The sequence below is a fragment of the Lonchura striata genome, chromosome 1 (assembly GCF_050655825.1).
Source record: "Lonchura striata isolate lonStrDom1 chromosome 1, ASM5065582v1, whole genome shotgun sequence".
NCBI lineage: Eukaryota > Metazoa > Chordata > Aves > Passeriformes > Estrildidae > Lonchura > Lonchura striata.
In genome coordinates this window covers 98,228,580-98,256,439 of record NC_140703.1, presented here as the reverse complement: position 1 = coordinate 98,256,439, position 27,860 = coordinate 98,228,580, and the positions used below count along the sequence as shown (strand labels likewise).

The window sequence follows — 27,860 nt, the reverse complement described above, 5'->3', positions numbered from 1 at the left end:
GATATTTTTTTTTTCTTCTCAGATATTTGTGTCATCAGTCTACTTTAGGTGAATAGATTTTCATTAAAACAACAAGCATAACTTCTGAGTACAATGAAAATTTTCCAGAGTTACTATTATTAGAATGATTGGTCTATCAATGAGGTGGACAAGAGAGATATTTAAAACTATTGAAGCCAGGCAATAGAACATGAATCACACACTTCAGAGTAGGGGATTAATATTTTTTTTTTCCCCTAGACAACCTCCTTTTTAATTTTTCTGTTCCTTTTCCTCCCCCTTTAGCCGTAGTTGCGTGAAGAGGCTCGCTCAGATGCCTGCTGCCAGCGTGTGATGCTTAACCTGACCGTCAGAGCAGCCTCACAAAGGAAGGCTTTTCAGGTCCCCCAGTGAAACAACCACTGCATTTTATTGTGGCGTGAAATTAGAAGTGAAAAGCCCTATGGCTCTTGCTGTTTAGTAATGCGGAATATGTCGTTTCTGATGGTGATGGTAGTGCTGGGAGGGAAATGGAAATCCAGGGGAGAGAAACAAAGTAACAATTTAGACAAAGAGGGCCTCCCTCTTTTTTTGTCCTCTCTGATTGTTCGGTGGTCTATAAAACCATAGAGCTGTGGTGGATACAAGCAAAAAGAACATTTAGTTGCGGCTCTCTCATTCAGAAATGTATGTGTGAATTTGCAGGGTGATGTATAAGGCGAGTCATCTGTTATCAGAAGAGTTCACTAGTTTAACTCATTTGTAAAATGGCAACAAAAAATTTGACTTTGCTTGGAGAGAACAGCGCTGCTCTGACAGACACTTTAAGTTGCACAGTAAGATGGTGTTTATAACATGACTGTGTGTGGCTTCTGAAGCTGCCTTGTAACAGATTGGAAGGGGAAAGTGCCAGCTTTAAGAGGCTTTCCCTTGTCTGTTTAAAATTAAAAGAATGATGTTTTTTCAGTGGACATTCTTTACATATATAAAATGTCAAAATATTTATGCTCACTTTTACTTTAAAAGTATTATGTAATCTCTAAAGCAAATGGTCAACTATTAGAAAATGAAAAGGCAATTTATGAGAGAGACATTTCAGTACATAAGATGGGCTTCTTTTTTATAGAGTCATGGAATCATTTATGTTGGAATAGGCCTTTAAGGCCATCAAGTGCAACCATGAAGTTATCTGTGACCTGAGCACTATCACTGCTGCTGGAAACAACTGGTGAAAGTCCATCCACAATTCTAATATCTGGAATGGAAAATCTGTTGCATTTTGCAGCTTTGTGTTCTTAGCAGTAAATATTAATGTTATTTTTATTCCATCTGCATGGAAATGGTGGCAGGGAACAGTGGTGGCCTAGAAACAGTAGGGACATATAGGTGGAAAATTTTTAATTGTGTTGCTTACTGTGTAAGTTCCAGATGCAATCTTGGAGAAGCTGTAAATGCAGAAAGGATAAGGTTGACTGATCTATGACAGATTGGTGGAACAGATGTAAACATGGCAAATCAGTTTATTGGTAAACTGCACTGCAGGACTGCAGCCTGAAGAAAGTTCAGACAGAGAAGCAAAACTGCTAATATTGTTTAATCAGGGAGCTCATTTCATTGTTCATTAATACAGTAGCTATACTGCCAAAGAAGTCTATATGTAAGCAATAGCACAGGAAGAAGCAGGAAGGCACTAAGCAATTAAAGCTATTACCACTATCAGAAAGGGTCTATTACAGAGAGCTTCTTAATGTTTTTAAAGTGTATCATATCATTCATAGTTGGATTTAAAATAATTTATGTACTTCTGCTCCAGGCTTGATTTGCTGCTTCATAGCATTTTGCCAATGCTGTGCCTTGTATCTTGACAGGTGACAATTCAGAATGTGGAGATTTAGAATAAGGGCTAGGAAGGGGTTTGAAAAAAAACTCAAATTAATTGGCTCTTGATGCAGCACATAGAAGCAAGGTAGCAGAAGGATAGGGAAATCATCTTTGAGGCAATAGTTTTAATAGGGGTAATTAGAACAACAGTTTTAAGTCCATAGTAGGTTGCTAGATTAACCAAAGATGTGAAAAAAAGAGAGTGTAAAGAGAGTATTATCTGTGTAGCAAAGAAGTGGTGGTGGGACAGCTATGGCACTAAGAAAAAGCCAAAATATTTGCACCTATCTAAGCATTTCAAAAGAACTCCAGGAGTATCAGAAATGCTGCTAGGACATACCCCTTCATGGTGAAAGGTTGAAAGGTTGACGTTTAAGTTTCTCTTCTAGAGAGGAACTCACTGCTTATAGAAGAGGAAACAACTTCTACAGAAAAGAGAAGATTCCATCAAATACTCTATGTTTAGGAGATTCATCTTGAATGTAGGAGATTTGAGTTCAATTCCATGTTTCAAAATCAGGCAAAACAAGAGCTCAGATTGTTCTTTGGTGACTGTTAAACTTTAGGCTATGAGGGAGAAAAAGAGAAAAAAGTACGTGTCCTGGTTTCATATGCTGGTACAAAACCTTCTAAACAAATTTTGACAAGAACTCGTCAGGAATGAGCTAATGTTTAGGAGCCAATTTTCTGTTGACATCGATGGCCATGATTTTGACTTGGTAACAAAGAATAAAAACATAGAAAAGACTCTTAGGATTATTCTGTCCTTTCAAACAAACACTTCTGCTGGCAAAATTTGACATGCCAGACAACTGAGATATACAGATAGATACCAAGCTGTCAGAGTTGGAAGTTGTTTTCATGCTAAAAGGATTGTGGTTAAAAGTGCTGCATTTCAGCTGAAGTGTGATGGTATGACTTCCCCTCTTCCTTTTTTACTTTTTTTTTTTTTTTTAATAGTAACTTCCCAAATATTTTATGTCAAAAGAGTTCCTTTTCCAACACTTTCAGTGATTCTTGCCTTCAGTAAGTGTGCAACTTTTCTGGCAGCTTTTACTTTCTGTTTAATTTTGGGAATTAGCAACAAAGGCTACATGGACTTCCAGAATGTTTGACCTGAAGTTCTTGGCAACGATCTTGGTCTTTCTGGTGCCATAATTTTAGAAACAAAGCCTGTAATGCTACTTTGTATATTTAAAGTTTTGACAGACTTAACTGATATGCTGCGACTAGCCCTTTCCCTATCTCTGTTCCAGGAAATACTGGTACTGTTCCTAGTCAGATCCTATAGGTCATAAGGCTTCCTTTATTTGCTTAGGGTAGTGAAGGTATTCAGTAACTCAAATTGCTGACAGTTAATATTGTGGGACTGGCACCCTGATATTGTGTACTGAAATGAACTGGGCAATTAAGAAAAATATATGTTGCAAGCTCATGTTTTTATTAGATAGCGAACAATTGGCTCTTCTGAATATTTCTTTTACTCGAGTCCTAATTTGATATCAGTAAGTTTGCATAACCATGGAGAGTGCTAATGCTTGTCTGTGTGTGTACTTTCAGTCCCTCCACACCCAAGTAAAATAAATACACACCAAATGCAGCTATTTGCTATAGCAGTTTAAATTGCGCTGCTCAACTTTGCACCCAGTTGAATTTCTCAGAAATGTTCCATTCTGCCCTGAAATAATCATTTGAATGACCAGGCACCTCTCCAAAGTGCTGCTAACAAATAGGAGACAGTTACACCTAATAATGCTGTAGGTTGCTTCACTAGCTGTGTTTCTAAGCCTTGTATGAAGCTGAGTGAGCAGAGCTGTACTCAAGGCTTTGACCACATCTCTGCTAAAGTAGCAAAATAGAGCTTCAAAGAAATGTGTCAGTACATTCTCCTTCTCTTACTTATCTGGATATTATTTTGAACTTTTTTTTTACTATGTACTTCAGAATCTTGTAATTGGAAAATACTTATAGGTATGTTCTGCATAGCTTGGTGAAGGTTGTAGTAGACTGCTATGAGACACTGACAGTTCCATCTGCAGAAATCCCTTCCTGTTTATTGAGAGCGCATTTCTTGGATGTGAAACCAGAAGTTAAACTTTTTACTGCTGGTTGAGAAATGCAATTTTAAAAATTATTTCTTAGCTAAAGTAAGTGATATGTCTTAAGTTCTGTATTTCACCTGCAGGTTGTATATGTCATCCTCCATAGATAAGAATTATTAAAAATAAATCTCAGCTGCATATACAATATGTTTTGTGTCTCTGATATACAGTTTTGTAGTTTTGCTATTCTTTTCATAAGGGATGTACCAAAATCTGCCAGGAAATATCCTTTTGACTAAGGTCAGTGCTGAATAGCTTATACTCCCTCTTATGTTATAATGTTAGAACTCAAGACAAAATGCTGTATTCCTACAACCTAACTCTTGGCACCCAAGTTGCTTTGCATGAGGTCCCATGTGAATTAACCAGGGAAGTCTCTTGGGGTGCTCATCTCCGATTAATCCCAACCTGCAGGTGCACCCTTGTGTGGTGTGTTACAATATAATGTGATGGTGGCCATGTGGCTGCTGTTCTTTGTCCCTATCAGTTTGTAATTGCTACTGTAGGCTCCTGGAAGTTTGTGCTTCCTTGTTTTACCTTACAGTTGTTGAGGATTCAGAATAGTTAAGGTAGCTGTAACTACACCTCCAACAGAGACGCCATTCCCTTCTTTTCTGTATTTCTGTGCCAGCCATTTTGTTTTCTTGTTCTGAGCACTGGACTTCTAAAAAGTACAACACAATCATTATTAGCACTAAAACATAAGATTAGACTGAATGTTGGTTACAAATGAAGGATTTTTCTTATAAACATTTCTTAATTAGAATAAAATAGTACTTGCAGGTTATAAATTCTATGTTAGAAACCTGTTCCTTATCATCCATCCTTCCGCAATCCACACCAGGATGTCATTGATACAGAACAACAGAAAATATATTTCAAGAAATCTAAAACCCCTAACTGTTTAAAACCTAAGCCTGGATTTCATTCAAAACCAGCTCTACAATTAGCAATACTTTTAGACAGTATCAGCTGGGTTCCCAGTGTACATGATAATGTCACAGAATAACCCCAACTGTAACTAATTTAATTAAGACTTGATCCTTGAATACAAAATCACTCCTTTTCACCAAATTGTGATGCTCACTGACCTACGGGAGAGAAAACAGGCAACACAGACAGGGATCCATTCTCTGTCATTTAACCCTTTTGTTTATTCAGTTACAAGGGAAATATATTACTAGGGTAATTCTCATGAGAACCTTTTTAATATAAACAGAGGAGTAACTCCAGGTAGCCACATGAAACTACTATTTTACACAAAAAGATTATGTTCCACAGTTGTTTCTATTAGGCTTTCAAAGTTTTGAAGGTATGTAAATCGCTCCCAGTCTACATTGTGTAACTGAAGTTTAGGAGTTGGTTGTGGTTTAAACCGAGCTGACAATTAAGCCCCACACAGCCTCTCAGTCAGTTCCCCCCCATGATGGGATGGGGGTAGAGATTCAGAAGAGTAAAAGTGATAAAACTTGTGGTTTGAGATGAACAGAGTTTTATAGGTAAAGTAGAAGTTGTGCATCTGATCAAAACAAAACAGTTTACTCACTGCTTCCCATGAACAGGCCGGTGTTCAGCCATCTTCAGGAAAGCCAGGCTCCATCACATGTAGCAGTGACTTGAGAGGACAAAGGCCATCACTCTAAATTCCCAGCCCTTCCTTCTTCCCCCATCGTTATGTGCTCAGCACGATGCCATATGGCATAGGATAGATATCCCTTGGGTCAGCTGGGATCAACTGTCCCTGCTGTGTCCCCTCCCAGCTCCTGCACCCCCAGCCCTCACTGGTGGGATGGGGTGAGGAGCAGAAAAGGCCTTGATGCCTTCTGTAAGCACTGCTCAGCAGTAACAAAAACATCCCTGTGTTATAAGCACTGCTTCCAGCACAAATCCAAAACATATCCCGTACTAATACTGTGAAGAAAATCAACTCTGTCCCAGCTTAAGCCAGCACAGAGCTAAATTGTCACACTGAGTTCTAGAAAGCTGGTGACTAGTGCTCTGATGATTCATTCTGCTAATGAGGGAGGAGAGGGAAAAGAGAGGAGCAAGAGACTAACTTGGCATAAAATTGATCTCACAAAATGTTCAGAGGTTTCTTGAACAGCATACATCAACCTACAAGCTAGTATGGCACCTACTGATTCTGCAGTTGAACCCTTCTCTTTGGGTTCATGGATTTTTTTCAGCCTGAGTAACTGACTGATTCTTTAGGTCAGCTTGACTTCTAATAGTTTATTTTAAACAAGATAGATGTGTTCAGGGGGTGCCTGACCTGATAGGGTGTATGAGCACCTGAAATTGCTGAAATAGCTGAAATGCCGCAATGCTTCATCTTTGGCACTTGGTCATGAGGAAATGTGCCCACAAGCTGTGTGCAATACCATGTGATATACCATGAGCCACTCACATGGAGCAGTGCTCATGTGAAGCCTTTGAATCAGTCGAGCTGCCCAGCGTGGGTTGTGGAGAGCATTGGGAATGATTCACTGGGGCAATGAGATTCACCTACCTGCCTGTGTAGGATTCTTCACTCTTGAAATTCTCACTGCATATAGTCCTGTTTACCTGAGCTTTTAATTTTGTAACATACAGTCACACCTGTGTTTTTTGGGGAAGAGATTTAAACTGCAGATTAAAAAAAAAATACAACAAGGATCTTTAATAAAGTGTGTCTAACTTCAGTTTAAGAACCAAATGCTTCTTTCCTTTTAATATGTAGAATGGAAGTAATTTGCTGTTGATCTTATATCCATGTAAATGTTTAGGAGGACATGAATTAACACAGAAGAGACAAATGTGTAAATAGACTTTTGTAAAATGAATTGACAAAAAATGATGAACATTCCTCTAATGGGCAGCCAGAGCCCTAATATTTTTCACCAAGCTACCATGCTGTTCATTGGTTTGAACTAGGTAAATGTGCAGCCGTGCATTTAGACATCTCACAGTCTTATTTTTGAGAAACAGATGTTTAAAAAACATCTTTTAAACTCTAAAGATGTGTAAAAGCCCCTAAATATCAAAATAGTTATTTATCCTGTTTTACATTGTGTTTACTGCCACTGTGCTCAGATTTCCAGAGGCAAAATCACTTTTCTCATTGTTCCATTAGCTACAATCGTATATTTAAATGTACCCATCACAAAATCATTCTTTCTAGGACTGTTGAGTGCTATATTCCTCTTTGACTCTGGGTAAATTCCTGACTCTGTTCTCTACTTAGTGTCTGATAGTGAGAAAATGCATTTTTCAGGTGCTTGTTCTCATGCATGATCAGTTACTAGGACATTATACAGTGAAAGCTGTTTTGTTTCTTTTTTTTTTTTCTTCTCCCAACCATCTAAGTTCCATTTAATTAAGTTCCATAGGACAGCAAAGCACTTATCTTGTGTATATATTGTAAACATAAGACATTAATTTCTGACATTGCTGTTGGAAGCAGAGGGAATGGTAAATGATAAAGAAAGGAAAATTATATTCCAGCTGTAATACTTAGCATTGTTTTTACAGCAGATTGCATATGTCTTGGTTTCCACTCTGATGGAAAAAAAAGCCTTTTTAGACAAAAATATTGTGGATAGTCTCTTCTACTCTGACAGAAATATTTTTTTGCTGGATAAATAGTTAAAAATGTCATTTGCAGCCATTTAATTTAAATATGATATTTTAATAAATATATAATAATTTAATAAATATGTATTTCAGTACTTAAATGATGTTTTGCATTTAATTAGATTCTGAAATGTGCTGTGTTGGTATAATTCCCTTCCACTCAAGTCAAAGGCATCATTTCCTAAGCAAAAGTGTTAGTAGACTTATTTTGAAACTGCCTTTACTAATTAATGTAAATGGCATGCATATATGCTAATCTCCTAGTTGCTTTGTTTATAGATTAAAAATCAGAACAGAAAAGAATTCTCTAACATGGCTCTGAAAAAAAGATGAAGTAAAAAATACTATCCAAAATATTTTAAAGCAATCACAACTCTTTTTCCTTGAATGAAACAGTATTTTGCTCTTGTTTTCAATTTTATAAAGTCTAAATATCAACAGGTCTGTAGTATTGTGTTATCCATAGATTTGTACCTATGAAAGTTTGTGGAGGTACACACACCCTCCCACTCCCACACATTTTGAGGGATGAGAAATGCTGGGGTGCTTTCTATTAGCAATTGTTTTGGCTTTTGATACAATTGCTTAGTGCATAATAATCACTCTGCAGCAGTATGGACAACGAAAAAAAGCCTCCACTTTCCAGATTTAAGCACTGGGTTTGATGAAATAAGCTCTTTAGGGGGGTTTGAGTTATCAAGGCTGGTGTGATTGACACCCATGATCTTCTGAGGAGTACCACTGTCCTGTGCCATTCAGCGCTGTGTCCCACATCCCATCCTGTCTCAGCAGTGCAGAGCCCATTGTGGTGCCAGGACAGGGTGCGTGGTGGCTCCAAGGGACAAGTGGCACCTGCCAAGTGGATTCTCCCTGTGCCAGTGCCCTGCTGCTTGCTGGAGGTGTCCCATCTTCATGCCTAAGCTTGGCTTCTGTGGGCAGGTGGCTGTGTCTGCAAGGTATTTTTTATTAGGTAACAGATTCCTCCTTATCCTGAATCAGATCACCAGACAGTGGGAGGTATGTCAGGATCTCAGCTCATTTACATTTTAAGTCAAAGACTCAAAGGTGAGACCTGGATCCAAGCTTTCAATGTTTCTAGCTTCCCACTTCAGGGAAGCCTCATAGCAGGTTAGCCAAGAGGATAAATGCACAGACCTGTGTTTGTGAGGTGTTGTCGTCGTAGAAAGACAATTCCAGATCGTCTATTGGTAACTTTTTTGTCTGCTAGCAGTTACTCTTAATCCAGCGTGGTGCAGTGGTACAGCTCCACTAAAGGCAGGCAGCTTCTGCAGCTGCCCGTGGCGCCAGGCTAGCCCAGTGCTCTGGGGACTCCATACAGGAGTAGGGAGATAATTTTTGTTTAAGTAAGTGTTAAGGTAAGTGTGTACCCTAGCCAGAGTCTGTAAGGGTCTATGCAGGCCTTATGACAGGCTCCATCATCTCTTTTCCTTGGCATATTCCAAGAGCAGTTGGACTGCAGGGTAGGGCTCAGCCCTGGTTCATCTTGTCCATCTTCCCCTGAAGATGTCCATTGTCTCTGCCTGCCCTGAGGCAGGAGCTGTTGGGGCCCAGTGGAAGCAGCCAGGGCTGTCCTGAGTGACTTTGAAAGGTGGCAGCCTGATGAGGTGTCAGGTGCTGGAGCCTGACTTGCACTGGAGATAAACACTGGGTACAAACACCTTCAACAAGCCTGGAAGTCTCGGACATCACTGACAAAGTCACAGAATGGTCAAAATATCTCTCATTTTTTGTTTAAACCACTTATACCTCAGTAATTTTTGGACTAAATTCATTGAACAGGAGAGCTGCAAAATGACATGATAGTGGAATTGAGCTCAAATGTGCAGTATCTATACTACAGGAGGAACAGCACTGTAGAATTAATTGAATTTACTAACTTCAGTGACATTTTATAATGTATTCTTCTAATTAATCTGTATACAACACATTGTGAATTTCGAAGAGCTAGAAACTGAATCTAAAATGCCAAAATATACATAAAGAAAATGCTTAAGTGCATTAGGTGCTTAAGCAATGCTTAAGCATATTTTTTCCTGAAATGTGTAACCTCTGTGACTAATAGTTTTATTACATTTTTAGGCTTTGTTGCTAGTAGAAAAATGTTTAATTTTTAAAACACTGTTGTTTTTACTACATTGATGATACAGGTGTACCCCTGAGGTGTAGTCTATATGTAGTCATGTTTGCTTTTGAATAGCATAAGTGTGTATTGATCCAATCTTATACTGTGCATGAGAGAAAACTACCTAAATACTGCATTGCATGTGAAAAAGACCTTTGCTTTTGGTACAATAAGTATCTTTACACTATTACCAGGAGGAGTAGCTATCATTAGGTCCCAACAATGCTAGTATTTTTCAATTTTTTATGTTTAACAAAGGAAGAGAAAAGGTTTCTGAATGTGAGTCTGAATTTATGTTTCAGCTGTTTAAATGGTCTTAACAGTGTGATTTTTCTTTATGCTGTGTGAAGCATAGCTCTGTATCTCAGCTCTCTGTAAGCCATTGCAACAGAGGTTGAAGGTGAAATAATGATAATATGGTACTTGAAATAAAGTGATTTTGTTAACAGACCAGTGAACATTATCTATTTATACAGAAATAGTGTTTTAACCTCTGCTGAGTTTACTCCATAGTTTGATGAAATAGTTTCTCACTTGGGAAGGCAATGTGCCTGTCTAAACTTCAGGCTGGTCAGTGAGGAAAAGATTTCACTTTCTGTAGTTTGGAGTAGTGCTTTTGGCATTGTCTCTGTCATCCAGGAACATGGGGTTAGATGATATTAAGACCTACATCCAGGAAGCTGGAAAGTAAGATGGCATAATAAACAAGTGAGTCAATTGCCTTGTATTGTAAGAAATACTGAAAATGTTTCATTGTAATCTAACCATGGCTTCTCGTGACCTTGTTCTGACACCATGACTCAATGACAAAATTATATCCCCAGGAGAAGTAGATTATTAACTTCCTGTGGGCCGAAAAACTGGATAAGAAATGTTATTTGTGGTTATTTCTTTCTCTTTCTGACACTTCTCTGCCTCCTGATTCTTCCTAGTGCCTGGAGCCCTGCAAAGAGTCCTGGGACCTGAAGAAAAACCATTGCCAAAGCTTCTGTGAGGTAGGTCAGCCCAAGGGCACGCTTTCTCACTTTGTTCTAGCAGTCTCTTTAATTTAAATTATTAGCCTCAAGGAGACAGCTGAAAAACATGTTATTTTTGCCACATTTGCCTTCATTTGAAAGGATACACATTTAACAATGCAGCCATATTAATTTTGAGTTAGAAAAGGTTTTTTTTCTGACCAAATGATTTATCTCCACTTATAGACTCAATCCAGTCACACTTACGTAGCATCTCTCAGAAGGTGCTCTTACATCCCTCCTCTAAGATGCTATTTCTACCACTTGCCCTTCTATCTTTTCTGACCCTGTGTAAGAAAGACATTCTTTGTTTAAAAGATAAAATGCGTCAAAAATCCTTGTGCGGGATAGCTAGAACAGATGACTTTCCTGTATGTGAAAGTCAGTCTGATTTATAAAAGAATAGTTCCCCAGGAGTAACTGGATTGAAGTTCAGAAGACCAATATCAAAATATGTAATTATTCAAGAACAAATGTTTTGAAAACTATTTTTGAACCATCTATCAGAATAATCTCTGAAGAAGCAAACCTGAATCAGTCAAACCATAACAAAGAAGGAGATTTTTTTATTGGATTTGAAACATGGCTCTGAGTTGGTGGAAGTGATCTGTTGCAGTTCTTAAGTGTTTTTTAGTTCAAAATGAAAGTATCAGCTCAATAGAAAGCTGCCTTCTTATAAAAAAGGCTCAATTATATTAAGTCTGTGAAAGTGAGTTCTTAAGAAGATTTTAATCTTTTCCTATAAAAAAATAGAAGTGACCTTACTTGATATACTGATCTTATTGGCACACTGATTTAACTCCTTCTCTTTACTGTGGACACTTTTTTTCTAGTATAAGAGAATGTCTTACACTTAAATTCTTTTAAGCATTATGAAGATGATTAGGAAAAGCTGTAATTTCAACTAAAAAATTATTAGATGCAACAATATGTTAATAGCGATTACTGAATTACTGATCTGTGTAGTTACAACAGAAGACAAAATAAAGGTTTCTTATGAAAACCAAGCCTTGTAAAAGTTTTTTAACCCAGATGATTTGCTACTTTCTCATATACAGAATTCTAGAGTACTGTAAAAAGCAGTTTTCATGGATCTAATTTGTGCTGTTCTTGTATATCGCTCTTCACTCAGACTATATGTTTTCAGATATGGGTGAAAATTTGTATAAAATTAGTTTAAAAGGAAAACATTTGTAGAACACTGTTCTATTGTAGTTAAAAACAGTGAGCATCCTTCTTTGATTAGTGTTTTGTGGTTAAAGCTAAATTTAGAACTTCAAAGGCCCATAATGAGGAGCAGCACATTTAGCAGCTAACTGAAAAATGAGCTGTGAAATAGGGTGAGGAGGAGAAGCCTCGAGGACCTATTATGCCTCAGGGAGCTATAACATTTTTAATTAAGTAGCTGCAAATTTGTGATGTTTTAGGATTTGAAATTAGCTTCAAACACAAAAACCTGGGACCATTTTCCTTTATCTCAGACTCATGCATACTCCATAGACATTGATTGAGTTAAAGGAGGCTGTTTTCCTGTGAGAGTGTTTTCAATCTTTTTGCATTTTGTAAAAAATGTGGAAGCAACAATTTAGCTTTGTGTTTCTCCAAGTTCCTGCTTCACGTGTTACTTCTTATCCACCAAATGAGTGTACTACTGAATGTTAAAGGGAACCTTATGTGTGAAGGACAATTTATCTGATTACTTGTTTTTGGACTTTTTTTTTCCCCTATAAATTTAGTTTCCTACATATTTAGCTTTTTAACTGGTTAACCATGGCATCAGGTGCAAGCCAATTGGGGGAGCAGCAAGAGTTCAAGAATCACTGGGCTCTGCAGAAGGCATAGAAACTGCTTATTTTTGCAGTGTTTAGGCTGGTTAAAGCCTGTAACGCCCAAATCCATGCCTGAAAGCTTTGTTCAAAATTCTGGACTGTTCTGTATGAAAAGATGGGAGAGGTAATGTAGGGATATATTCTTGGTCCACAGTGACTTTAGAGAATAGTCTGTGAAACACCCAGGCCTCTATAATAGCCAAATCTTCCTCATTTCGCCAGAAATATGAGAAGAATAAAAACAAGAAAGTAAAACATTTGAATATGGAAGAAGTTACAGAAGTTACGTGGCTACCTGGATATAGAGTGGGTTGTAACTCCTGTGTAGGCTTAGGAGCCTGTAAATCAGATTTGTCAGGGTGGAAGGTTTTTGGTTGCTCTAGAATCGAAAGGCCAGCTGCAGACAATGCCAGTTACATGCTGCAGTCATTCTGAGGGAATCACTTCAGCTGGTTCTGCACCAAACTAAACAAAAAAGGAGATGTAATTTCCATGTCAAACACCATATTCTCTCAGGGTTGTAGAAGCTATTTTAAATACTGTTTTAAGTGGACCTTACAAATTACATATGCTGTAAAATGTCTATGCATTGAAACATCTTCTTAAATATCTAGGACTAGATTTCTCAAGTAAGTAGCATTCACTTTGATCTTTAATCAATATATTTAAAGCTTATTTAAATTTTTATTTTCTGATGATCATTTTATCATAAATGCTGTTTCAGTTCCACAAAGAATTATACAGTTACTAATAGGCTGGCAAGAACATAAAGATGCTGCAAAATCTTCTCTTAGCCAACTTAGTTCAAACAGTATAATGAAACAAGATTTCCCTTATTTATCTAGAATGGCATTACATCAGATATTGTGGGAAAAGTGTTATAAAGTACAGAGGAAAGAATGTGGAGTAGTCCAAAAACAGCAGACTGTCTGACCATTGCTTCTCCTTTGTTTTGGGAGTGTTTTTAATCTGTCATTGAGCAACTTTATAGCCAGTCAATATGAGGAAAACAAGGGAAAGCTGGCAGATATAAACAATTGTTCCATTAAATATGGTGGTCTTACTTGAGGGAATTCTTCCTTCTGTACTTGGAATGCTTTTTCAGAAGTGGCTTGAATATATAAATATTCAGGGATAGTGTTGCAAAAACTGGAAATCTGAATAATCCTTTAGGACGTCTTGGAAATTTATAACATTTTTTCTTTGATGGGGTTTTGGTTTCTTTTTTTTTTTTTTTTATTGTTCCTGTTGAAAACATACCCTTCTTCTCTTTTCCTTTTAGCCTCTTTTCCCCAAGAAGAATTATGAATGCCTAACTAGCTGTGAATTCCTTAAGTACATCCTGTCTGTGAAGCAAGGGGACTGCCCAGCACCTGAGAAGGCCAGTGGTTTTGCAGCTGCCTGTGTTGAAAGCTGTGAAGCTGATATTGAATGTTCTGGAGTGAAGAAATGTTGTTCCAATGGATGTGGTCACACGTGCCAAATTCCAAAAAATCTGTACAAAGGTAGGTATTATTAATATGTACTCATACTGGGCTAACAACTTCAGGCCATAGTGAAGTGTCCTAGTAAACCAGGACTCCCATTTGCTGGGAGTTTTTATGGTTGAGAAGAAAAAGGAGGTACCTGTAGAGATGTGACTGCACAGTGAAAGAGTGGTAAACCAGAGAGAGATGTTGCTTAAATTTCCGAGATTTTGTCCCCTTGTGAAGCCCATGTCTGGAAATCTGTGGAATGTAAATTTGTGGCTATTATGAGTCATCTTGAGCAGAACAAACTTTGCCAATTTAGGTGAAATCTTACTTAATTTGATGGGACGAGAGAGAATGCAGCAGGAAAATATTTAATGATAAACAGTTCAGGTCCTATTAATCAGAAATAGTCTTTAGTCCCATCTGCAAGCCAAGTAGATGAGACTACCAAGTAGGAACTGTGAAATAAATAATCTGGTAAAAGAACAAATCATCACAGAACAACATAGTGAAAGATTATGATATCTGCATACAGATATATATTAATTCATTATTTGAATCCAAGGCAATCTTATTCAAAAATTTTTAATTGATTTGAGTCCTGAGATCCTGTGAATAAACCTTTTCTTTGACATCCTCTGAAAAGAACATGTGAAAGAAATTTTTTGTTTAGACAAATTCCAGATTTTAATTTACTGGAATTTAAAAAAGCTTTATACATGGAAATATTTGAAAAATGTTCTCCTAATGCATAAAAACAAGCATTTATGAAAAGAATATTATTTTTCCACATGGTTGGTGTTTTTGTACCAAAATCAATTCTTCTTATATCAGTGATAAAAAATAAATATTTTTCAGTTATTCACTTATCAATCAGATAGTTTGGGCTCTCTGTGGGAGCATAATCAACAGAACTCTGATCTAAGCTCAAGGCTTAGGTTTGAATCTATGCTTATTTCCAAATATGGATGGAAAAAATGATAAAATAGGTAAAGAAGATGGTGAATTTATTTTTAAGTTAATTATTTTAACTAAAATGTTAATAAATCTTTTTCAATGTGTGCAGAAGGGAAACTATCTTGTCTGCAGGATACTTTAGAGCAGCCCCTTTAAAACTATAAGGGATTAGTACACACCAGCATATAGCACTTTCGAAATGAAAGCTATTAAAATGGATCACTTATATATGTCTTTTGTTTTATCACTTATTATGTCTTAGTCCACAAATGGCAGAGTGGTAAACAGGTATTCATGCTGTGTGTGTAATGATTTACACATTCAACCTCCATGCCACAAATGCAAAGCATTCCAGTAGATATAATAACTGGAAAAGGTTAAAAACAAACAAACAAATAGAACAAGATTAAATGCTCCTGGAGCTGTCACAGCATAGGACAGGATATGATACATTCTGTAACTGCACACTGGAAGATCTCTTCTGCTTGGCCTGATTAAATGGGAGCAGAGCTAACCTTCCCTAACATCTTATCAGGGATCTGCAGGAGGTGCTGGCTTGTAAGAGCATATATGTCTTGCAGAGGAAGGGCAAGCTCAATACCCCACTGCCTTCTCAGCTGATGAATTCAGCTAATTAGCCTCTTCAACCTGTCTTTCTGCAACAAAAGACAAATAGAAGTGGAGCAGGCTTGCTATTCATTTCCTCCAGGGGTAAATGACCTTCCTGTCACTAAGGAAGAGCAAACTCTGCAAGCATGACTAAGATCTAGTGAATAAGTTCAGTACTTACTCTTATCATTTTGACAGCACTCACAGCTTGGAAATGAACTCAGACTGGATCTAAGAGTCTGCAGAAGTTTCTGTAGTTTTACTGTTGATCAGGTGCTGGAGATTAGTTACAACAGTAGATGTAAAATTCCCGTTTGATTTGCTGGATTACCAAACTGAATTTGCCCTCTAGTACTGAGTGCTAAAGCCCAATCCTAATAAAAATGTTAATGTAAGTACACTGCCACCAAGGACATATATTACAAATGATTTTGGATTAATGTAACAAGTACATTTGCATCTCTGTTGGGAGTATTACTAATTGGTTATGTAGTCTTCACATATTTATGTCCCTTTAGTGGAGATATCAAGTGTTCTTTCTTACTCTTCTATCACTGGCCTCATGCCCCCTTCTTTACACTGGTTCAACTAGTGAAGGACTTGAGAATATGTCTCTGCAAATCTGTGTAAAAAAGGTAAATAGTGAAGGGCAGATTTGGACATTCAAAGGGTCAAAGGTCTGGAAAGATTATAGTAGGATAAATGGTCATGCACAGTTTAATGACTCTTTTCATGCTTAAAGAAAAATAATTTTGTATTATAATCATAGGGTACAGGTTTAAAAGTGTCCTTGCAGAACTGTGCTTATTGTGTATTGATGCCATGGATGTACCTTGTACAAGGAACTCCAATGGAAACATTCTGAATTCTGAGGGAACCAGTGTTTAAGATATGGGTCATGACAGAATAATGTGTGCCTACTTTTGTGGCACAGAGATGCATGTGCTGTTTGAAAAACACCTTTAGAACCTTCTTTCCTGGACTCTGCTGTTGCACACATACAGTGATCAGTGATTTGAATTCTTTGGTTAAGCACTGCAGACTTTGGACTAATGCAGATGCTGGAGCGCTGCAGACTGATTTGTTCCAGCACAAAAGAAGGGGCTGACCATTTCCATAATAAAAGGCACATTGATGAGTAATTGGATCTTCACATCTGGATATTAAACTGATGGTGCTGGTTCTACAGAAGTATTTTAAAGTGCACTTTGCTGTGCTCTCATTGTTTGCACTGCCGTCCTCCATCTGCACACGATTACGTAACACCAATGTACTTGCAATCAAGTGAATCCAACTGCCCCTGATGCAAAGCAGATGGAAGTTTTCTGAACGTGCAAATTATAGGATTATTGTGTATCATAACTAAAGAAGGATTTGCAAATGTGGAAATCCAAAGTCGTGTTAGTTACCTTAGACTAAGTCTTTAGGCTATTGAAGGATATCCAGGGTCTAAACTGCTGTGATAACCACATTTAGGTACTCTATTTTTTTTTCAGGTGGCTTTTAAGTTTCTTGAAGGTCATTTTAATTTACTTACAAGATCATTTTCACTTATTTTTAGGTACTTGTATACTCAGATTTATAAAAACACCCCTTAAAATGTAGAAGTGGTTTGTTCACCTGAGGAAATTTTGGTACTAAGTCATCTGTGGCAGACTGAGTAGGAAACAATTTCTCTAACCAATACATACATCTGGCCTTATGTGGACAGTCATTGAAACAACAAAATAACTAAAATGCATATGATAACTTGCTAAGAAAGCTTATATGTCAACACAGAGATCTTATTTGTGACATATCCTCAAGTGACAAAATGCTGTGCAATCAAATATAAATATTCCTAACATCTGTCTAGAGAAATGTGTCTAACATTTGATTTGTTGATTTAATTAAAAGGTGTCCAATTTGAAGAGTTGTTTTTTCCTTCAAGCTACTGGAGATGTTTTCAAAAAGGTGATACTGGCGGTATAACAACATAAATAACCATATTTTGTGTCACTGTGTAATGAGAAATTACAGTAATCTTTTAGAAATATATATTTTTCTCTGAAATGCAACAATTTGACAATATACATAACACATCTATTCCAAGATGTCTTGGAATTACCTTTCCTAGCTCTTTAGGGAAGAGTGGAGAGGGACACATCATGCAGTACAGCTGCAGCATGTGAGTAAATAAGATCATGGCACAGGGAAGCAAGCAGCTTTCTTAAGTACATCAGATTAATGTAAGATGTATGAAATAATCACACTTCAGTGGTCTGCACTGCGAAGAGCTTAGACACAGTCTGTGTCCAGTTTTAGGCTTGACTCTGGAGAAGGGCTGCTGGGAAGCTGGAGAGTCTCCAGAGGCAACTGCAAGAGTGAACAGGGGTCTGGGAACACCAATTTTAAAGGGAAATGGAGTGCACTGTGGTTATTAGACTGAAGAAGAAAACATTCAGGAGCATGGTAACAGTCTTGTGGCACGTGAAAAGCTTCTCCATAGATAAAAGAAAGAATCTGTTCCCCATGATCCACAAACATCTTGGACCAGTATCAAGTTTATGATGCACTGAGGAGACTAAACAAGGCAGTGGGAAAGCTTTCTTGTAGAAAGGATAAAGTAGTTAAATAAACTGCTGTGCAATGCTATGGAAATTTTATTATTAGATGTGTTTAAGGGCAAATTGGGTGAAAAACTGAACAACAGGTATAGCTGATTCTGCTTGAGATCAAAGGGATTTTATCCCAGTTGTATTAGGCAAATGTTTTCTGTGAAGTCAGTTTTAGCTTACAGCTTTCACATCCTCCAGTTTTTTAATGAAATAAAGAAATAATTTTGAAGATTTTTTTGAAAACAAATTTTAATGTTAACAGAGATAGGTTGGCTAGGAACACTTCTGAAACTTCCATGCTTATCATTCCTCCCTTTTTGGCATTTTCTCTGACAAACTGTCTTTTTTTTTTCAATTATTTTTTTTACAGCTTCATCTACAAATGGCTTAATCATATCTTATAAATTACTCATATACTTTTATCTGTGTGTTCGTACTACAGGTGTTCCACTGAAACCCCGGAAAGAATTAAAATTCGTAGAACATCAGTCTGGAGACCTGGAGGTGAAATGGTCTTCAAAATTCAATATTTCCATTGAGCCTGTAATCTATGTTGTTCAGAGGAGGTGGAATCAAGGAATCCATCCGAGTGAGGATGATGCTACGAACTGGCAAACTGTGGCACAGGTCAGTTCTTTGTAAGCAATATGGATCCAGTCTCAGAATGTCACAAATCTCTTGAAAAATGTTGAATTAGAGACCAAATTCCATTCAAGGAAGTGCATTAGAGACAGTGCTGAGTTTAGTGGGACTCATTGCACAGTGTCCAAGGCATGGCTTGATTCTTGTCAAAAGTTAACAAAAAACAGAGTGAAAAAAATGACTAAAGCCTTTATTCTATGTAAAGTTGTTTTTTTCAGGTGTGAGACCCTCCCAATTCAGAAAACTCTATGATGTCATACTCTTATCACTCAGTGCAATCCAGACTGAAAATGTAAGACTCATGAGCAAATGTTTCTTAATGAGAAGCAGCCAACAGAGCATACATTTTCACTTAGTTCCTTCCCAGTTTCAATCTGTTTTTTACCATGCTGACAGTCCACCTGGATGGCAGAGTTCCAATCGTTTATCTTACTGCTTCACCCTTATCCCTGCTGACAAGAAAAATAAAATGCTGATTTTGAAAAGATCTGCAAAATATCATTATAGCTAGGAAAAAAAACGGAAAGAGAGAATAAGTAGAACCATCCGCAAAATGGAGTAAGGGATTTAAATTCTGTGACAATTTCTGTTCATTCTCAATTCAGATTGTGTTGGAAAATGCTATCTTACAAAAACATGAAGCTTGTGAGACTGAACACTCAGAAGTGAATTTCTTAGCTTCAGCATGGTGCTAGAGGGAGCTGTCACTATGTTGTAGTCTTGCTCAGAAAAAGCCCCCTGCAGCAGACCCTGGCAGGAAACCTTGCTTGTGCAAGCCCAAGAGAGCATGTCCAAAACTGATCAAGTCACAGTGGCTTATAGTCTCTCAGCTGAGGTGCAAGTATTGAACCTGCATTCTCCATTCCAGAAAAAAAGCTCCTGCCTTTCCTTTCCTTTCCTGCAAGGAAAATGCCAAGTAGCAAAAATGTGCTAGATCTGAATTATTCCTCACTGTTACCAAACCACATGTATGATAGACTGTAGAAGCTGTGGCTGGTGAATCCGGGCTGCAAAGGGAGCACAGTGCTCTGCTATTTCTCATCCCAGACCTCATGCACGTTTCTGGGAACATGCACTGTATATGCTCCACAGTAGCTGAACATACATGAACCCTGCCTTGCATTGGGTCTGCAGGACAGTGTTTCAGAAACATGTTCATGTGCTAGGGCAATAAGAAGTCTGACAGCTGCCTTTCCTGGGGTCTGGTGAATGAAGGCAGAAGGGACTGAGTTAATCACTGTGGCAGGAGAAGCCTCCTCCAGCTGACATCTTTCTGACAACTTCACTGTCCCTTCTGCATCACAGGAGACATAAATTTGATTTTGTGGAGGACCCCACTGGGAATGTCAGTTCAAAGCATGCTTCAGGATGCCTGACTGGCTTTGTGAACTGTGTATACCTTATGGGACATGCAGGCTGGGCACCCTTGAGGGGTGCTACTAATCAGAATTTCTGTCTTTATAGAGTAGTGTACCCTCCATGGTGTTTGTAGTTTTAGACATCCCACCAGGCAATCAAATTGGTTTGGCCGAATGCGATAGAATTTATTTTGCAATATCAGCAGCAAGGATGGATATCCAGTTAGACTAAAGTGATTGCGTGCACAGCCTCCAGGCTTTCCTTGTCTGTGTAACTGAGATTTTTTTTCTTGTATACTTCCAAAACACTGAGATATGAGCCCTTAATTCTAGGCAAAGGCTGAAAAGAGCTCAGCCATTTAGCTGAAAATTCCTAGAGCATCTCAGTCCAGGGGAGAGGATTCTGGCTCTTGCTATATGCTGCAACTTCAGGTAGGGACTGTGTGAAGAGCAATCAAAGATCAAAAAGGCTGTGAGTGAGGATCTGAATTTCTCTATGCTTATACCTATATGTAGCATAAACAAAGTTATTTGCATCTTACAGGAAATTTCATAATATTTCATCAGTGTTACTAATCTAATATTTTATTTTTGTTATCTGTCCAAGAACAAATGGGGTTATAATTTTCAATAACTTTTAGATGTTTAAATTAAAAAAAAAAACTTGCTGTTTTATATTGCTCTTAGAGGAGCTAAGGTCCAAGTAATTTCTCATGTTTCACACAAATTTGTACTTTGTATTGAAACAATAATTTTGAAAAAAGTCTGTTTATTGTATTGTGCCATGTTTTTTGTACCATTTTTGTTTTTTTTTTTTTTAAGGAAGAAGGCTCAATCTATTAGTATACTATTTTGCTTTCCAATTATATAAGGAAAGCAAATGCATTGAAATCAATTTTTGTTATTTTTCACTTCCAGAGGAAGAGATTTTTAATGTAGTTTTTTTACTGGATATTTTGGGGCAAAATTGAAATAATTAACAATTTGAATAATTTCCATTGGTAGCTAAGATCCTATTTGGCCAAGATGGCTATGATGTAGAGTGTCCTAAGTGTTATGTGAAGTTTCCTACAGTACTGTAACTTAAGATTTAGCCAGTTGAGCAGGAACTGCTGCATTATCCTATGGAAATACTGTAGGTCTTGAGAACAGACTTACCATTCCATTTGGTACTAATTCTCTCTAAAAATAGTAGCATTACTGTTTACATTGGAAATTCAGCTATTTAATCATATTACTATAATATAATAAAGTTAATTAAAATAGCCAGACCAGTTATTTTCAGACAGAACATGTCTGTGTTGTGTGAATGGATGTCATATGTATACACACACACAAACACACATATATATATACATATGGGCAGACAGTGATGAAGTACATCTATTAGTCTAGTCCATTACTAAAACAAATAAAGGACAGTATTTACTGACAGCTTGATTGTGATAGACCTTAGTGGTTCACCTTGCAATTGTCTAAACTCTGTAGGCAGCTAATCTGTTTCAAAAATAAAGCTTCTGAAACACCTAAATTTCTGGTTCTGAGGATCACAAGGAAGTTCTCATGACAGTGAGAAATACCTGCTGGAGCTAACTATCAGTCCTGTACACTAAAGGTTTCTTTCTCCATCTCCCTGGGGGGCTTACTTTAGTAAGCAGTCTTAGAGAGTGCCCACCTTGTGTGGAATTGCATTCACATGAAATAGGGCAGGTCTGCTGTCCTTTGTTAGAATAGTGGATACAAAACTCAGATTTTCTTTTGTATCAGAGGAAGCATATACTCAGCTTTTCTGGATAGTATCCCTTCACTTTTTGAAATGCAAATTCATTTATCACTGTGTTGTTTCCAAAGGTGTAGAACTGTGAACTCAGCAGGGTAAGGCTGTACTCTTCTATTTATATAAAACCTTTGTGCTACAGCAAGGAGTCCAGGATTCATGGTGGGGAAAAATAGGTAATGAGCACAGTGAAACAATCCATTGATTAATGTAATCCTTGGATAGAGTCCTCTGTACAAGTCTTTGCTGTGAAGAGTTCTTTGCACCAATTTTTAACATATATACATAATATAATACACTGTTTGGAGTGCTGACACAAGAATCTTACCTGAATGGTCAAACTGCTATGCTGCTGGATCATATATTCTCTTTCTTCTCCCTCTCAGTTGTTGTAAATCCCACCTTTCCATTACAAAAAATTTTAGCTTTCATCCTTTCTTTCTCCAAGGAACAGTTTGCATATAAATATATAACATATAGTTCCAAATAGCATGCAACATCCAGGGTGCAAGGGAATATCTTCCCCTTGCCTCTCATACAAAGGATGGAATTGAAGATAGGTCATCCATGCTCTAGCGTTCTCTTAATGATTAAGAGGAGGAGCAGAGACAGATTTCTGTAGCCATGTTGAAGACAATAACAGATAATCCCCTTTTGAAGGACTGGATGAGGAAACCACTTACAGGAAAGGGCTCAGGATTTAAATAGTTAACTTCTTGAAGAGGAGTAGAATTGTCAGTGCTTCCTAAATTTAAGAGATTTGCTCTGGACAAATCTCAGCCAAATTCTCACAGAAAGCCCAACTTCCTTCTGCTTTCTGGCCACTCGAGGTGGTCTGTGTCCCTTGGACCCAAAATGAGCTCTTGAGAAGGAATGTCAAGGTATTAGGTGTATTGTCCAGCTTCATTAAGAATGTTATGTCATTAAGATTACATGCTGCTCTTATATGAAGTTTCATCTAAATGTAATTAATAGAGCTTTTCCCTTATCTTCATTGAACTTTGCATGATACTGAAGGTGGACATGTTGGCCAGTTATTTTGTCTGAGGACTAATTTATGGTTTTATTCCAAATAAAATGCCTATTAGGATTTGAAGCTACTTTCCAAACATTCATCCTTGTAAGTAAACAAGTGATTCAATGCCAAATAAACAGTAAATGTGATTCTGTAATAATTTGAGGGGTGATCTCTAAAAAATTTATAGAAGAGTTGATTTTTTTATTTCATATTCAGACAGAATTTTAGGTGTGTGGTGAAATGTAACCATTAGTTACTTGGTGCCACTCCGCATAGCTTTTAGTGGGTTGAAATTAATGTCAAAGATATTGAAAGGACTCTGAATATTATGATCACAGCTCCAAACATACTTAAGTAGTGACAACTAACTAAACTAAAGCAATTAAACAACAAAAAAAAAATAGACATAGAATTAAGGTATTGTAGTACTCAGTGTCTCAGTAGTACTTAGTTATTTCTCAAAATTTATTAATTCTATGTAAAAGATACTTAGAGGTGCCAAAGTGGTTTATATCTTGATAGTTGGATATAGACCTCCTGCATGCAATTTAGCTTATCAGGAGCTTGGCCAACAAAATGAACGATGAAAATAACAGGCTCAAGGCATGTTCATAAGTTAAAATAATTCTGGCATTATGGATTGACAGTTTACTTGATTTTACATTATTTTGTGGTTGCCATGGGAAACTGACACAACTGAAATACTTTTAATCAACAGAATAGCTGAACTGATGCCAGTGACAAATAACGTTCCTTTGAGGAATTTGGGATTAAGTTTATTCAGATTATGCTTGCCTTGTAACAAAGTTCAGCAAGCATGTTTTTAAAAGCCCAGAAGACTGTAACTAGTTATTTATGACTAAATATTGGTCCTGAACCTATTTTCAGTTGCAGCAATAGGGGAGCTGACTGTTGGGAAAAAAAATAGACATTTGAATGCTCCATAAAATAAAAATAATCACAAAAGTTGGTTCAGGTAGGGTCTTTCTTCCCTGGGGCAAACCTTGGATCATTCACTCTACAAGTAACATAAAAGTTAAAAAAAGGAAAGGACATGAGATAGACTGTCAGGACTGCTACTCCTGCTTAAGTTGAGAAGGCAGTAGTCTGAACGGAGAGGGACTCTGAGTAGCAGCAATATGTGATGGCCTCAGAGTCTACAACACTTAGCAGTCTGAGAGCAGTCAATAATATGGTTTAGAAAGGGTCTCTTTTCCTTACATGCACACACAAATAAGATAATAATTTCCCTAAATTTTGTTTGTCACCAAATGAAGAGACTAAGTGGATTATAACACCTACAAATTTTATTTGTCAGGGCTCTGAAAAGGCCATTGCTGAAGAGCTGAAGCAAATTCTTCAGTTTCTGGTTATCTGACTTACGTCAGCAGCTTCTGGTTTCTTACACAGGTTTGAAAGGGAGAATAAAGCAGAAAATAATGTTTTGCCTTTTTCTGGGAACTTCTTGATATCATTATGAGAAATGTTGAGTTCTATACAGGGAAGGTGGCTTCTTGAAAGCCACCTTGAAAGCTCTGTATAAAACAGAGCTTGTAAAAATAAATTGATGTAACTATGTTTTTAATGAGCTTGCATGTTTGGTCAGTAATGGTAATCAGTGATGATTGTATAATATATTTAGACATATATATGACATCTGGTTCATGTTCATGCGTTACTTTGATTAAAGAATTAAATCAAAATGTAGTAAACATGACATACTTAAGTAAATTGAAAACTGGATAATTGAGAGGTAATTGCTAAAATAAAATTTTCAAGTGGATGTGTTTTTGGTGTGTTCTACAAAAATGTTACATCTTCTGTAGATGGAAGTGATTCAGTGGTTACCAGAAGGCTGTGTTCAGTTCTGGTATTTGTACCTTAGGGAAAAAAAAAAAAAAGAATGCAAAAGATAGTTCTTCAAAAGTTTAATGGGGTAAAAAAATTGAAGAAAAAGGGGCTCAGAATAAGAACGTGTAAAGCAATTCCTATTGAAAGGGTTCAGAGTGTATATATGCTTATGTCATATTTCAGTGGCTCTCCCCTCAGGATTTGGAAATTGAACTTATGACACTGGCAATCTCAGTAGGTGTTGTTAGAGAAAAGGTCAGCTCCTATGACCTGAGAAAAGTCTTCAGGGAAGAGTTAAGGCTGTAAGTGTCTTTTTGACATAAGTGCTAAAGATGTGAAGAAGGCTTATGCTCCTTATCTGAGAATATTGTGTTTCCTATGAACTAGAAAAAGTGGGTTCTCACAGCAATGGATTTCATTAAGTATTTTGGATCCCTATTTCTCTGAGAATTGGGAACTGATGAAATCAGTCCTGTCACCTGAGGCAACGAGTTTCCCGAAACATCAACACCTGAACAGTGATACCATAAACACTAGTGAAGGTTTTGATAGCTGCAAAATGAATTTTGTGGATTTAACAACACTTCACCTGTTTTCTAAAGGCTGCTTTTTCCAGAAGAGACCTGCAATGCACTGTAAAATGGGATGGTTTTATCATTTTGTTCACAGCTGTAAATGCTTTGCAGTGCAGAGTGATGGCTGGAGTCAGGTGAGGTGGTTGCATAGAGCCTGTGATGCTGGTGTGTGCCCAGCCAGGCTGATGGGTGTTGCCCGGCAGATGACAGGTAACCATGTCAGAACAACCAGTGTAAGTGTGACATTTTCCCCACCAGACCACGGACGAGCGCGTTCGGCTGCCGGACATCCGAGCGAGCAGGTGGTACCAGTTCCGCGTGGCTGCTGTGAACGTGCATGGGACCAGGGGCTTCACAGCACCCAGCAAGCACTTCCGTTCCTCCAGAGGTGAGTTCTCCCTCATGCTGTCTGGCACTCCCACCTGGAACACATCCAGATCTGCCTGCCTTTGTGGCAGAAGGTTTTTGAACAGGTGGGTTTTTGAGTAGTTTTGCCGCTGACTTTAGAAATGGTGCGAGATTTGTTTGAAGTCAGCAAACAAAAGTTGAAGTGTCATTGTTCTTTTATCAGTAAGGGTCTCCATGAATAAAACTCCTTTGAAATGTTTTCCACATTGAAATTCTCCATGAATAAAACTCCTTTGAAATAATTGGTATCAAACTACATGACCTTGACCTTGAAATATGGAAGAACTTGGGTTTCAGTGTGTTAATCTGAGAAGTTTATATTTTTTTCTTTTTAGTTATGAAAAATATTTAGTAGAGTATTGGGATATTTTGTTGCCTGTATCTAAGTAATTATAGCAGCATTGTTTTGGTGGAGCTTTGGACCCTTTAATATAATTTCCCCTTGCTAGCACTAATTGTAAGTGCTTAAGAATAAAAAAAGAGCATAAATGCAAAGCAGCATATTTCTGTTCATTAAAAAGGCATTCCTGATGATCCACAAAGTATTGTAGGAATTTTTGTTGATAGTTCTGGTTTTGCAACCAATTGGGCAATAAAATAACTTTGAAAATTATTTCTGTACCAGTAAATGTTACGTGAGGGATAGAGGAGATAGAAACGGTTCTTCCATCCTGTGAAGTCCCTGGCATTCCCCCTGGTATGCTTTTGGCCAACATGTAGAAGAATTTTCCCAGATGACTCTTAGGCATGGAATAGGGGTTAGCACAGGCCAGAAACTATTCCCATTAGACAGATGATTGGGATATGGTCACCCCCTCTGAAAGGCAGTCAGTAATGTGGGCATATCCAGACCATGATAGTCAACTTTAGTGCTCAAGAATGAGATCCAACACTCTTCACTCTACTAATAGAAGCAGTTTCTAATAGAAAGACTTGTTATTTTAGTAGTGACAGAATCTTTACACTGATGTAACTTTGCATACTTTGAGGAATGCATTCCCTTATCTTTCTGCAGACTGAATTATCTTGCAGTACAAGCAGTTGCCATCTTTGGTTTCCTGTTTGGCCATAGTCAGTCCTAGAAAAAAATCTTTTTGGAGGTGCATTTACAGAGGCATGAAAATACTTTTACTGGTATGGAAGGTTTAATCACTTACTGAATAACTCTATATGTTAGCCTTAATAATTTTTTGGTGCCCTAGCTGTAGTTGTAATAAGAAGGTTGGCTGACATAGCTGTCCCATTACTTCTGCGACCACAAACCTTTTCATGCATAGAAGTATTACTTTAAGAACTTAAGATACTTAAGTAGCATACAATTTCAGAAACACAAAATAATACAGTTCCTTTGAGCTGTGTTGAGTTTACTGTAAGAACTCTTCAGCAGCAGTACCTTTCTCTTTACTTCTTGAACAGCACTTCAGCAGATACAGCAGTTTGTTGCTGAATCTGGCACCAGCTTTCTTTTAAATTGAGTTTGTAAATATTTTCCAGCTATTCTGCTTGAAATCACTTTTACTGCAATTACAGAAAGGTATGTCATGGTAGCACTGAGGTTTTGGCTTGAACATGACATTTTCAGGCAGGATTTGTATTACTTTCAAAACAATTGGCCCCCTACTGAGTGTGCCAGCCATGCTCAAGATACTTATATTCATTGGTAATGAATATAAGAATGTCCATGGTAAGTCATCCTGAAGGTCTCTTTAGCCCAGACTCCGACCCCAGCCAGAGGTGGGTATCTGGATAACAGTGTAAGAGCAGGATAAGCACATAAGGGTATTTCTTCAGAATTGTCTCTTAGCTGTCAGTATTTTGTGTTTCAAGAACTTGTGGTTTTGAAATCATTACATGAATGCAAGAGGCCTCTTGTGGTCTCTGCAGCTACCCCTGAAGCACTTGCTGTCCTTGAGAACTGCTCAAGGCTGTCTAGTGGAGATGGAGAGCACTTTTAGGACTTTGTGGCAAGGGCAGTGGGAGTCAGTAGTACCTCTGCATGCTCTTACCTAATAAACCAAAATTTTGATAATGGCA

General features: G+C 37.6%; 1 protein-coding gene across 2 annotated transcripts in view; it reads left to right on the top strand.

The window, feature by feature from the left end:
- The window catches only part of ANOS1 (anosmin 1), a 119,864-nt gene that overhangs the window by 54,908 nt on the left and 37,096 nt on the right, over nt 1-27,860 (top strand). For both annotated transcript variants that reach the window (XM_031503838.3, XM_085584166.1), the window contains 4 exons: nt 10,650-10,712; nt 13,845-14,067; nt 18,640-18,824; nt 25,677-25,806. In XM_031503838.3, coding sequence (XP_031359698.3) covers nt 10,650-10,712; nt 13,845-14,067; nt 18,640-18,824; nt 25,677-25,806 — 601 coding nt within the window. The remainder of the gene's footprint in view (nt 1-10,649; nt 10,713-13,844; nt 14,068-18,639; nt 18,825-25,676; nt 25,807-27,860) is intronic.